The sequence below is a fragment of the Trachymyrmex septentrionalis genome, unplaced genomic scaffold (assembly GCF_001594115.1).
Source record: "Trachymyrmex septentrionalis isolate Tsep2-gDNA-1 unplaced genomic scaffold, Tsep1.0 scaffold131, whole genome shotgun sequence".
In the NCBI taxonomy this organism is placed as follows: domain Eukaryota; kingdom Metazoa; phylum Arthropoda; class Insecta; order Hymenoptera; family Formicidae; genus Trachymyrmex; species Trachymyrmex septentrionalis.
Genome location: NW_017304450.1, coordinates 2,585,065 through 2,599,809, shown reverse-complemented (window position 1 = coordinate 2,599,809; position 14,745 = coordinate 2,585,065). Strand labels below are relative to the sequence as shown.

The 14,745-nt window shown below is 32.5% G+C and overlaps 1 protein-coding gene across 1 annotated transcript; it reads right to left on the bottom strand.

Moving 5' to 3' along the window:
- Positions 1-11,738: 11,738 nt before the first annotated feature.
- Positions 11,739-13,432, bottom strand: LOC108756994 (mediator of RNA polymerase II transcription subunit 22). The gene is made up of 2 exons (XM_018501217.1): positions 13,200-13,432; positions 11,739-12,171 (listed from the first exon to the last, which is right to left on the bottom strand). The coding sequence occupies exons 1-2, from the start codon at positions 13,300-13,302 to the stop codon at positions 11,852-11,854; spliced, it is 423 nt and encodes a 140-aa protein (XP_018356719.1). The 5' UTR covers positions 13,303-13,432; the 3' UTR covers positions 11,739-11,851.
- Between the last annotated feature and the right edge of the window lie 1,313 nt (positions 13,433-14,745).

Sequence of the window (14,745 nt, the reverse complement as noted above, 5' to 3'; positions counted from 1 at the left end):
AAGAGATTCGTTGATTAAAGCGATGAAAATATTATCTGAAGTAACAGGAGGCCAACTTTACGTTTCTGAAAATTTGAAAGGTTGTAACTTTTTATCTTTTATTTTAGCACTTTGATCCATATAGGATAATAGACAGAACTTTTTGAGGGGTTTACTAAAACTCTAAAAAAAAAATACGGCGTTCTGACACGAGTTATGATAGTCTTTTGAAGAGTACTAATAATTAACAATCAATGTAGAGAATTTAGTGCTCTTTACGTGCTAACTTATTGCTTTAATCTCGATTTCATTGTTTTCTAATCGTTTATCAAGAAAGCGGTTTATTCTAACTTTTCAAAAAGTCCTTTGAAAAAATACTATAAAAAATACTTATATCGTAATTTTGTGCTAATTATGTACTTTTAATATATACTAGTTTATATAAACTTTTTTTCAACTATAGTTTATGTGTGTGTGTGATTAAAACGATTTTTTTATATACGGTTAGAGCAATAAAATCGGGAATAGAGTAACAAGTTAGTATATAAACAGCACTAAATCCGTACATTGAGACCTGATTTTGCTCCTATTGGCGTACTACCTTAATGAATATCTACATCTATTAAGATAGCACTCCAACATGAGCAGAATCTCCGTCTCAATGTACGGAGGATTTACTACTCTTTATGTGCTAACCTGTTGCTCTAATCCCGATTTTATATTTCTAACCGTTTATCAGAAAATAAATTCAGTTTTAATCATCTATAAAAAAAGTTATATAAACTAGCGCATATTAAAAACACATAATTAGCACAAAATTACAATATAAGCGTTCTTCGTGTTAAGCGTTAAAAGTGTTTATTTTAATGGGCATTCTAACTTTTTGATAAGTTAGAATAAATCGATTTCTTAATAAACGGTTAGAGCAATGAAATTGGGATTAGAGCAACAAATTGGTACGTAAAGAGCATTAAATTCTCCGTACATTGATTGTTAAGGATAATTGTTAGAATTCTTCAGTGAACTACCATAACTCGTATTAGAACGCCGTGTTTCTAAAAAAAGTTTGGGATTTGTGGGTGGATTTAGAAAAATTTTTTTTAATTTGGAATCTACAAAGCTCTAGGACTCTTTTGTTTTTAATCTTAAGGATCTGATTATTAAGGATAATCGTTATAATTGTCCTCTATAGAGCAAAGTGCTAAAATAAAAAATAAAAAGATTATAGTCCTTCAAAGTTTCAGAATCAGTGAAGCTATTAGGGGAGCCCCCCTCCCAACTTCAAATGGCGTTTTCATCGCTTTAATTAACAGAACTGCTTCTAAAATCGATTGAAAACTCTACAACTCTTCCGGCTGACCAGAACTCTGTTTATTTTTTCGAAATTTTGAAAATTAGAGCCTCACAGAGATCATTCTTCGGTTAATCGCATACTCTTTTCAGTTCAAGACATTACAACTCACCACAACTAAATGATGGGAAATTCTCGTCGGTGGGTAAAGTGTATTCCAAGAAAATCGCTATCATGGTAATTAATCAGAGATTTTTTGCCCAAAAGAACATTGCTGGAGATTCAACGTCTTTATATATATGGAATTGCAAGTAATAAAAACGTTGCTTTGCGTACATAATCTTACATATTAGGATGATGCATTAAGATGTTAAAATAATGTAAAAATGTGAGATGCAGTTGACACAATAACAGTGGAAGTGTTTTATCGGAATAGAATAATACGTAAAATATGTCTGTATTAATTAATAATCATACGGAAATAACTAATAAACTGCGACAAATAAGAGATGATAGACATAATATTTAACATTTAAGCAATTACTGTGCCGTATCGCCAACGTGTCTAATATTTTGATTGCTATTACATTTCAACAGAGATTTAACGTGCAAAATATTTACACGTCGCGAGCTGAATCGAGTTTGCTCGAATTTGAGAGAGAAAAAAGTGTTCGCTTTTTAAACTTCTGTGAATGTAAATTATTAATATTGTTATTATATCCTATAACTATTATTTTTTTATTTATCTAAAGGATAAATTAGGTATCATCATTTGAAGCATAAAAAAATACACATCCTCTTTCATAGTTATTATTATATAGATAATAATATATAAAATTAATATATAATAATAAAAGAGAATATTTTTCCTCTCCGTGTTTAGAATAATTCTTGAGAGGTATATACCTTACATAGAAAATTCACACCGTTTATAGTAATAATTTCTTTTACTTTGCGATTATTAGATTTTCTATAGACCTTAGCTCAGTATATTTTTTTTTTTATTTCATTAATTTACGATCGTAATGCCGCGCGGATTTTAACTGAGTCAGCGAAATTCAAGCCCATTGAGCATATATTTACAAATTGATTGTAATCGATCGTGAGTTGTTTTGAAACACTGACGGTCTAGTTTTGTATCCTTGAAGAGAACTTAAGCTTACGTGTTTAAACAATTTTTATCGACGCGTTGCGGATTATGTTGACTGCTCCACAAAGAGCGAAACACATCCCGTTGCGTTAGGTGGCTTTCTGATTTGCGAAATTAATACGTTCTCGCAACTATTGTATAAAAGCAGTATAAAAGAAAGATACGATCTTCTAAACGCAACGGGATATTTAATTTCGCATACGTGGCTTTTAAATTTGAATAAAAGATTGCAATCTTGCCTTTGTACTAAATGTCATAAGTCTCGCGTATTGCAATATGGTCACAAATGAGCATAAAATTAGAACTATCTGGTCGAAATAAATTCTGCTGTTTTTGCTTTTCTCATTATGTATGAAAGCACACGCCTCCAAGAGTTTGTCCTTCATTTATGACGCGTTTATGTATTGCCATCGGCTAGGTCGTTTCATTTCACGCATTTAAATTAAGCGACGCGTAGACGACGCGTAGGATGTACGTTATCTCCCCAGCAGCGCTGCCAATCAATAACGGGATCTATAGTAATTCGCCTTGTTCACAGCAGACATTCTAATCGCTCCTCGGTCAAGCATTTGCATTAAATTAGCGGTGATTAACGATAGCGATCCATCCGCGCGCTCCTGTACGATCGAATTGAATTCGTCTCACGCAAAAACGATCGATAAAACGGCTTTATGGTTGTATTTCGTAAATCACGCTTTAACGATTCGCAAAGTTGTCACTAACATTTTTCATCACCAAGGCAATGTGTCAGTAAATTGTGACAGAGAATTCTTTTGATTATATTTAATTATTTAAATAGCTGGCCTTAATCTTTCTAGACTGCCTTTATGGACACATCGCTATCACGATTTGAATCGACAAAAAATATACATATAATACAATCTTCACGTCCCGCACTTGCTTTATAATTGCTTCACAAAATTATTTAAGCGTTTATTAACCGTTGTCTGTAGACGAATTATGAACTTCAATAGCCTCGTTCGACAATCAAGTATAATTATCTCTATCGCGATTTTATGATTAATGTGAATTTAATTTAAAAAAAAAAAATATTGTAACGCGCTTTCGTATCTCGTACTTGCTTTACGTAAGATTGCTTCACAAAATTATTTGAGCGTTTACTAACCGTTGTCTGTAGACGAGTTATGAACTTCAATAACCTCGTTCGTCTCAATCAAGTAATTATACCGAAAGGAAACTGCAACATCTTGAGGGAATCATTATCTTATACTCAATATTAGATATGCGCGACACGATTTATAATTACAAATCTATTGAACGTTATTGTCTGAAATATATGATATCTAAAAATCCTTTTGCGAGTTGCTTGATTTATTACCGACAGTGTAATGAATAGAAGATTTATTGCTGTAAGATAAACACATCAGGGTACAAAAAAAGATCAAAATCTGAGGTAATATAAACAGGAAAGTAAATGAGAAATCTTACGATTTATCTTTTTTTTTTAATGAATAAATAACGACATTAATTTACAATCGCTACAGTCTATAACGGCAGTCATTTATTATACTCTATAACGGTACAATAGTTTTTATAACTATATATAAATGGTACAATAATCGAAAAGTAAAGGTGTCACATTCTCATTTTTAGGAAAATATAATTACAATTCTTGTAGGGCGCACAGAAGTGCGTCTATAAATTCGGTGATCGGTTCATTGATTGCACTCGTCTCACTGGACAAATTTTACATTTCAAGAGCAATTCCCCGAGGTTGCTCAACCCGCTCGATCGAGTAATCGCGCGGTGTCGCGTCTAAATTGCGTCAGAAGCGCGTAACACGATGTGCGTAAGAGAACTCGCACGCGGTTTACCCGCGTTTTATTAGGACATAACGGATGCGTCTGCATCCAGTTTTTGCCGCGCGGCATGACCTTTATGTGCAGGTCCATTTAACACTGTCGTGGAAAATCTACGGAGAGATACGGTGGGGTTTCAGCACGAGGATCCTGGCAGGATACGCTGCTTAGAGACCATAAATTCTCTCTTCCTGGTGCCTTCGTTATCTATACTGCATGGCCTTCGTGTTTACAGGAAGAGCGATATCGTAGCGTGGCTGCTGCAAGAGCCGTGTATCCTTCTGTCTCAAAGGTCACGCTGATATTTTCCTTGCACGGAATTTATGCGTAGATTCCGTACAGTTATTCGCTTACTTCATAGCATTCACTTTCCAAAACCTATATGCGTGCGCTATGAAACGTATAACGAATGTTCAAGTAAAATTTTATCTTACGTTATGTCTTAGTCATTTTATTATTAGATAATTTAATGCAGATTTAATCGATTCATACAAATGAATCTTTTAAATTGACTTTGAAACATTAGTACGTCAACAATAGCAGCATTTTTCTTTCTGAACAACTTCTTAACACTTGTCATGCAATTTTGAAAAGGAGTAAAATATTCTCTTTTTAATCAGAAAAATTCTACTTAATTATTATATATCCGTAACAATAACAAGACAGAATAATGTTATAAGAAGTAATATTATATATAAGAAACAAAACCTTATATTAAAAGTTATAATAACAAGAGTATGAATTACTAGTAAAACTTTACGTGCGAATAAAATAGAGTAAGATATGTTCATTTTTCATGTGAAACGAAAATGTATTTTCCGTGAATGAATATTTCTGACGCAATAATATTTTAAGTGTATAAATAGAGAAATTGTCCTCTTGACTAAACTTCAAGTAACACAAGATTACAATACGATAGTGTACTGAGTGGAAGGTACATTCTTTACTAGTTACTCTGAGAACTAGAAAACACAGCTCAAAATGAATCTTCACTAATAAGAAGAGCGAATCTTTATTAAAATAATTATAACACAACACATCCTAAAAAGTAAAGATTAGTTTTTTAAAAGGAGTAATAATTAGAAAAAAGATGAAAATAGGATAAAAATTGGTATTTGCGAAGAATGGGATCTATTAAGAGGAAGTCATATCACAGGTGTATCGGATGACTTTGGGAAAAAATTTAGAAACACTTTCTTTTATTTAGCTTTCTATCTTTAAAAGGTTACACCGCAGATAATAAGACAAAAGATGTTATACTATAAACAATATTTTTTAGAAAACCGTTTGAAATGTTTCTGAAAGAAATTTCAAAAATATATTAAAAATCTCTTAGAATTTTACGATGGTAATTGCAGCACGTAATGTTGTAATATGTTTCATTGATTTGGAATAATCTGCTGCATCCTTTGTAAAGGAATCAATATAATGATTGCGCCAATGGACGCACGCGACTTTGTGCGATGATTTGCACGTATCTTTCAAAACAATTTAACACTGTTTTTTTATATTATACATATATGTGATTCCTATCAATATGCGTCGTGCAAAAATTTCCTATTGTTATATTTGCTTCTTATCAATCGTCACGCTACGTTTATCGACAATATTTCCTCAGCGAAAAGAAAATCTTCTTACAGTTTTTTCATTTCTGTTTTTCCTGGACATCTTTTCGCAATTGAAAAGACCACTGCGATCTGCGATTGCAAATTTGAAGAGGAAACGATCGCAGAACGCTTCGAGCTTTTCTTACAACGCCGTTAGAAAAGCATAATACTTTTTACTACGATATTGCTAAAGGAGAAATATCTTGATGTATAAAGTTACTATGAGACACAGATTTCAAGCTATTTATTAAGCTGTCTATGAAATAATTGCAAACGTCAATCCACCGATTACTGATGACTAAATTTATTATTTTTACGTGTCTTAAATTATAGAATTTATATTTATTCTTCGGATACATAAACATGATTTATATCTTAAAGATGTGGAATGTTTTTCTTTATTAGAAAGTATAAAGTTAACTTTACAGTATTAGAGTTATAAATTGCTATATTTATCTGTGTATATGTCTTTAATATTTTTCTTTGTTATTTTAATTCGTTTTCAGATAATTTAACAGCCATGTAGATATCTCTATCGATATTCATAATTAACTTATTGAACAAAATTAAATATGAAAATTGATTTCTATATTCAATTTAAAATTAAAATATTTAGGTACCCTTAGCCTCAAGAATGTTACAACATTTGTTTGGTTTGGAATCATTCGTAAAAATTCAAGACAATAAATTGTAATCACAAAGCACACAACGATGAACTATGAGTAATCATGAAATGCACGAACCACGTAATTGCGATTGTCTTGAAATCAATGTTCAAGTTTATCTTAAGGTCGAAAACGACAATCCAAATATCTTATCTTAGATTAGACAATTGCATATATAAAAGAGAATCAGCATATTTGTTTTGTACGCAATTTAATTATCACAAGTATTTATCGAACTTTCATTATCAATTTTATCGTATAGCCAATAAATTCAATCATCATTTTAATAATACCGACATCAATTTCTACGATCGATAAAAGATCTGAATCTGACAAATTAGATCTAATCGAGGCATTGGAGCGTAGTATTTAAATTCGCTCGTTGTCGTAAGGAAGAGGTATCTCTGAAGATGACTATGGAAAGTCCCGCGTTCGTTTCTCAAGTTTTGCTATTAATGCCACTTAGCCAGCTAGCCGGAACGGTCTATGATTGTCGCAGTCACTCGCTCGGTGAGAAAATGCTAATTGCAATTTGTGACGAAGAGTACGAGGAATACCCCGAAAAAGTGGAGCGCCGCTCTAGAAAGCGCAGTATCGTGGCTTGAAATGACTTTTCGCGTCTCTTAGGTGTTCATTTACTTTGAGAATTCTTGTTAGCGACACAAAAAAAGGTGAAGAAAGAAGATGGCCTGTGAATGATGATTTTAATCACGAACGCACAATTCACAATCTCATATCCCGAAGAAACGTATTGATGTCGACGTCCGAGATCGATCTGTCGATGTGGTTTTTTGTCTCTTATATTTCATAACGCCTCACAGGAAGAGAAAGAATGATGCATATATATAATTACACGAAGCAAGCAGTCAATCCCTAGTTGAAATAATCGCCGGTACTGTTATCGCCAGACCGCCAGGCTAAGTCATAGCCAGTCGCGGATTGATGTAAATCTTGGCTTTACATCAAAACGTGTCGGAAATAATATTTGCAAAATATTTATGTTACAAATAAAAAAATCGTAAAATATTTGTCACAAATAAAACAATATTGTACAATATTTTTATCTCGTTACATATTTAAGAAGTTAAAAGATGATTTCTGAAAATAGCTTTTATGAAAAATGTATAACTCTTTTACAATTTATTATGTAACACTTTCTGTTCTGTGTCGGTGATCCACTTTCCATTTGCCATTTTTTCCAATATGATATTTTGACAATGAACGAACATAATTATAAAATATTTTCTGTTATACGTGAATAATTATAATGTATATTCACGCATATTTGCATTTGATATATTACGCTTCGTTTGTGATAATTATTTTTTTTAAATAATAATTTTCACAATTTTTAATTATTATGAAATATATTTTAATTAACAAATATAAGCAAACATTTCGTGGATCACCGATAACTCACCTAAAGTTGGCACGATAGAATATGTTAAATAATAACAAAAAATTATTTTATTACATTATTTTGAAACAAAAGAAAACTTTCGATGGTGATGCGTTAAAATTGTTGTATGTGATATATTTTTGCATAAAATCCGATTTCAAGTTTCCCACACATTGTTTTATCATAAAAGAAGTGGATATTTTTATGTTCACGAGGAAAAGATATATTTAGCTAAACTAAAAACAAATATTATATCTTCTGAACTGTATTATATAATATGTCTGTTCTTTTTGCTAAACTTCTTGCACAGTTTATCGTTTCTATTTTTGTCTTCGACAGCGAAAAGAAAAAGAGGAACAGTGAACCGTGCAAAAAAGAATAGACCTAAGTATAACGATTGTCGTTTAATCATAAACAGAAGACACAATAGTACTTTCTCCCTTGAAGATTTACATTGCGACGAACAAAGACGACCAAAGACGATGACGATGACGACGATGACGACGATGACGACGAACGGGATGGGCGATCGTCCCCACTTGCCGCTCGCGCAGGTCGAAAAAGCATCGAGTGTGACCAGATACTGTTATTCGAGGCTACATTATATGCGATTGCCGTTGTTGTTCTCCCCGTATCTCATTTGTACCCGCGCGCGAGCGCACGGCGATGCTTATTACACGATGCGCGCCTCGCAAAATTTTTCCACGTGTAACTGTTCTGCTGAAGGCGCAAAAGGCGAACATAAATCGCCGCGTTGGCTGCGTAACACGTGTTTACATATGCGAATACCCTCTGCAGTCTGCACACACCCGGCAGCAGCGATTCTTCATGCCCTACGCGCGTACACATAAATTAATTTATCGCCGCGAACTCGCGGCGATATTTTCAAACGTTTGCAAATCGTCTCGTATTATGCTCGTTTACGGCGGCTCGGATTAATTAAACCGTTGTGATTTCAGCATCGAATACAGTTCGACGACACCGCCACACGTACCTTCGAGTACCCCAGCGAAGCGTCGATCCTCGAAGGCGAGACAAGCAGCGTGGACGGCGAAACTTCGAGTTCTGTAATCGAACAATCTTCTACGCCGAGTAATAACAAAATCTCTTCGACATCCAGCTCGACAACGAATATGCCATCTCTTCTCGGTAAGATCAAACTTGTATCCCGTTTGTAGTTTGACAAGACATTTTTGCAATTATAACACGATAATGTAATCAAGTAATTAACGGAAATTATTATATATGTCATAAAATCGAGATATCATTGATAATCCTAGAAAAATGTTTTATCTTATAATCTTGTTACTTAATCGATAAAGATATGTTAAGCAGATAGAAAAGATAGAAGCAAAGTAAATACATCCGTGCTACTTGACACTTGTTATATATGTAGGTGGAGGTGGACTAGCCAGTTACACTCCTAGCAAAGTGGATCTGACGTCGGAAGGCTTCGAGCTGGGTATCACCAGGGCTATACTGATGGTTCCGACCCCAGCTGCAACAACAACGACAACAACAACCGAGCAAACCGAGAATGCAAGCGAAATGGAATACTTGAGACCGGCTCAGGACGCAGGTGCTTGGGGCTCGGAGACGACCGGTGATCTTCTTTATTGAAAAGAAATGCAGAATAATGTTTCATCATTCACAAGCTCAACGTCCCTCCGCAGTAATAGAACGAACGAACGAAACAAGAATGAAACTTATAAGGCTAATATTAAGTATTCCTTTTTTTTTCCTAGCGGCGAGAAGATCGCAAAAAAGCTACACGAATGCAAAAGAATCAATATATGATAATAAACTTTAATAAAAAAAGATTTACGACAAATGCTCACGTAAGTATATAAAGCGAATTTTTCATAGAGAACAAGTTTAGACGGTCGCGTTCATGACCGGACGATATGTTGGACCACAAATAAGTTATCGTCAAATGCACATTAAATTAAGAAAACTTTTTTTTAATTATAAAAAGAAATCAAAAGCGCAATCTCCGCTCATGAACGCGCCGAGTATTAAAAGCGAAGTTTATTTAGATTAAGTAAAAACTAACAGTATCATTCCAAGTATATGCATTTACTTTGTATTGTTACGCTATGCAGTCAAATCAGCGGACTCTTCTTACACAATGAATCATCGAAACTGCCAAGATACGCTATATAGTGCTGCTTTTTTTATAATAGCACTTGAAAGAAAGAGCTCAGCGACTGATATTCTGTTGCTAAAAGAGAAACAAAATAAAAAGAGCATATCATCTTTCTGGCATACTTTATAAGATAGAAAATAAATCGACGAGAGAATCAAGTTTTGTAACCTTTTTGAGATTACTTTAATGCTAAGCTGTGAGTGTTCAAGCTGCCAATAAAAGGCCAGACTTTTATGCGAGTTTTTTTTTTGATAGAAAAAAAGGTAAACGGTTGAATGTCTTTGAGATTTAATTGGAGGGGGAAAATATTCAGGAAAAAAAAACAACTCGAGTTTAGATTTGTAAACGTTTTTGCCAAAGTAGAACGTAAGTCTACTTAGTATATTTAATAATGTATATGTATAATATAAGTGTTCCAGTTCGACAAAACTGTAAGAATTGTAAATTTCAAAGCACATCGTCATTTGTATCGAATGTATGGCAGATCATACTATGCCTTGCAAATGCGAAGATAAGCCATTACAGCGTGTCTTTTCATATTGAGTTTGCATTTATTTTTCAAGGATCATAATACATGAAACTAATAGCTTTTCAGCATAGAAGTTGCGTAGATGAAAACGGCGGTTTAATGTTAATTATTAATTTTAAGAAAATTGAATTTTGTAAATACTAAATTATTGTGGGTCTAGAAGAGCCATCCAAGATAAGTTAATCGAGTCACGAAAGTTCGAGAAAAGAAATTACATTATTTTAAGATCAACTTTCTTGTATTACTTTTGTCCTTTTTTTTTCTTTTGTGTTAATTTCTCCTATCATCTATGAAGCACATCTCGGATGCGCTATCATGGATAATTGAAAATATTGTTTTGAATTGTGTAGGTGTAGGTATTTAATAATGTATGATTGTAACGATATGTAGTTAATATGATTTTATGACTTGGACAGTGGACTGATTCAAGCGAGAGAACGCGATAAAAAGATAATTTATTACGAAGGTGCATTAAAAGTAAACTGCTGCCGCGTTTTGTTAGAATTTCAAATATATTTACTTTGTTTAGATGCTGTACCAGTTCACCGAATAGTTTACGATGTACCGTTGTTTAAAAGACTCGTTCTTGTGTCACAGCGTTGTGTCTTACACTGTGATATTTTTGTTAATCTTTTCTAGTATAAAACATAATTTTCAATTATTCGTCAGACCCAGCAAGTTGTTGATACTTGTTTGTATCTTGTTGCTACAATACACAAACATTGCAAAAAGCAAGTCAGATTACGTTTGTGCAACATTCCAAATTGAAACTGTATACGTATAGATCTTTTTTTAATTTGTCAATTAGTTAATCATAATTGTAATCTCCTTGCTCCAATATAGGAGAGCTGTGTAACAGTTTTGTAAATTACCGTTGTACAAAATCATGAAATACCACGTTTCAAGTAAACAACAATAAGTGGAAACGATTGTGAGGTGACTATTAATAACTGAAGCTTGGATCTATATTATTACCTTCTTAAATATGTAAAAGTATTGTGTGATGTATCGTCTATGTGTTACAAAATATCGAAGTAATAAAAGAGACAATTACTCCTTATTTCTTATTCAAGACTCTCATCTATAAATCTCCACAAGATTAAAAGAAAGCAGTAAAACGTTATAAAAAATTAATTCTATTTATTTAAATAAATGGACAATGTACAAGTTGAATGAATGAGTCATATTTTGTGATTCGGGTTTAGAAAACAGTCTTAAATATATTACAGGACTAGCATTAAATTAAGCTTAAACTTAAACTAGTGTTATTTGTATATGGAAGTATAATATTCCTCTTCCAAATCATATAAATCCGCAGCCATGTCGTCCCTCAGGGAAGCCAGTTTTTGATCACATTCTACTTGCTTAGTCCTAAATAATTTGCCGTTTTGTATTATGGCGTCGTTTACAGACGGAAAATCATTCAGAATTAAATATTGCTTTATGTCAGAGACTAATTTCATTAATGATTCGCCAGCACGCACAATATTAGCTGCTCTGACATGCATTTCATATGTATCTTGCTCGCATTGTGTCATTCGAGATAGTTGAGAGTCATTTTCTCCTTTTGCAAGTTTAATTATCTCTGAAAACAGCAAAAATAAATCGGAATTAAGATAAATATTAATAATTAATAAAAAAAATTAATATAAATCATGTTATCTGATATAAATCTTTTTCCTCCCAAATTTTATATATACAAATAGAGTTCAAAATTATACTTATATGAAATATTAAATATTACTAAACGCTACTGTGCTAATATTCTAATATTACTGCAGTATGAATTTTTATTTTTTTTTTAATTTTATTATATGACATAATTTACAGTTAATAATTAAAAATAATTTGTTTTTACGTTTATTTTTCTATATTACATTTTTAATAGTAATAACGTTTTTGTATTTTCATATTACGTTATGTTTTTAGAATTTCAATATTTCTATTCTACTACAATGATAATTTATTGATTGATAATCACAAAAATAAAGAGTCCTTTAAATTCATATATAAACTTCTAGATACGTTCTGAGAAATTATATTTAAAATTATAGAATTAGCTTCATTAATTGTTTGTCGAAAACATCTCGATTCATTCTTACTATCCAACATGAGAAATATTGAACGAATATATATTCCGGGAAAATATTGTACTGCAAAGAAACAGAAGCAAATTTCAAGATAATAGATTAAGTTGTGATACTTGGTGTCTCTCGGAAGAGATAGAAATTCAAATAATTGGAGCATCAAAATCATATCAAAGTGCAATAAGTTTCTTGTAGCTGCACTATATTATACTTTCTGCAGTTAAAGTATATATAATTAACCGAAGGAAAAGAGAAGAGAAAGAAAGAAAATTTAACTACAAAACCCAAAAAGTTCAATTACAAAAAACAAATTTAATTATTGGGGACGAAAATGCTAAAGACGTTTTGGAGTTACTCCCACCGGTTAGTAGCATTTTCTGCCTTCAGTCTCTTCTTGAGGTTATAGAATGCTTAGATACTACAATTCTTGTTATAATGTTTTCAAATTAACTATTTGATGTAATTGTAGAGGCGAAGACGCCTACCAAAATAGGTTAGGATATCTAGGCAGAGGTTAGAAAAGTACCTTCGAAATTTTCCAGCATGGACTTCACGTCGTCCTTTAACCTCGTCGTGTATGATTTCAATAACGCCTCTTTACTCTGAGGAAGTGCACGTTGTGTGGCCATTGTGTCGCACTAAAAGGGAATAACATGTGCAACACTTTCAGTGATAACAAGAAGGAACACGGCACGCACAAAAAAATGACACGCGAATTTCTCACAACGAAGTGAAAGAAATTACGGATAGAAACTAGAAAGGAAGGAGACGAATCTTGCGCATGCGTAGAGCAAATGATATATATATCACATATGTAGTATATACGCTGTTATATTTCAGGAACGTACTTTATTTATTGTAATGCGTCATCCATCATCTGCAATACATAGAGTTAAGATGCTATTTCATTGACTACAAAAAATTTTCAAACCAGTTTATGATTGTCAAGGATCTGTGCATCATAAAATTTTACGGCACAGTATAATCAAATTGAGATAATGCGCAGTTTTCTGATAGTTTGAAACTGGTTCGACTGGTATTGGAATAAACTTTTGATCTGAAATAATAAAAAAATAAAAACAACTCTGAGTTGAATAAATCTCTTGGTCTGTGAATAAATTTAATTTTTAAAAAATTAAGAAATATAATTAACAAAAACAAATTGTATTTATATGCATGAAACTGTAAAATATTTTCCGAAAAAAATTGACATTGGAATGCTAATTAAAAAAGAATTTTCCGTAATGTCAAAATGAAAGACAGTAAAGGACAATATTGGAAATTAAATGATAAATTTAAATTAAGTTTTGAAGAAATAAATAAATCTACAGCTACATAAAATAAAAGATTGTCCTTTACAATAAAAAATGTATGGTCACCGTTATAATGTGTGAAAAACTGTAAACTCGTGCGGAATCGTTTGTGGGTTTACAACTTTTTACGCAAAGCACGGTCCACATAGATTTTTAAATTTGCACGCACAAAGCGAGACTTAATTAAAAAAAAAAAAAAATTGATTTTAGTTTTACGATCGTGATTTAGGTTTACGATCTAACAAATTCGATATTAGAATCTCTCATATCTTTATCATCATTATTATTATTCAACTGCATCTTAATATAAAGGAATATTACAAACATTTGTGAATATTAAATTATTAGATTTCTTCTCGTTCATCGAAACGAACTTTCGGGAAGATCGACGAAAAAAAAAAAAAGAATTTTACTTATACTCATTTCTAAGGTAATTAAATAAATTTTAATCTCCATTTAACTTTACTCTTCATCCTTTTCTTTTTAATTCTTAAAATTAAAAAAAGATAAGGAGCAAGTTAAACCTTAGAGATTAAAGCTAATCTATATCGATCAGAAATCAGAATTATTTGCACAACGCGATTGTGACTCAAATCACCCGCGCCATATTGATTTTCACACGAATGACGAAGGCGAGCGCCGTTTTCATGGAACCATCTTTCCTCGCCCTCTCGAGCCCTCTTACCCCTGCTATGTTCCACCATATCCTACCCCACTCGACTCCCTGTTGACCCTCTAGCTAGAGGGTTGAGAATCGAT

Excerpts from the sequence above, each read along its gene's own strand:
- LOC108756994 (XM_018501217.1), bottom strand. The coding sequence starts at position 13,302 with ATGGCCACACAACGTGCACTTCCTCAGAGTAAAGAGGCGTTATTGAAA. Across the intron at positions 12,172-13,199 it reads CATGCTGGAAAATTTCGAAG|AGATAATTAAACTTGCAAAA; the intron begins GTACTTTTCTAA and ends TGCTGTTTTCAG.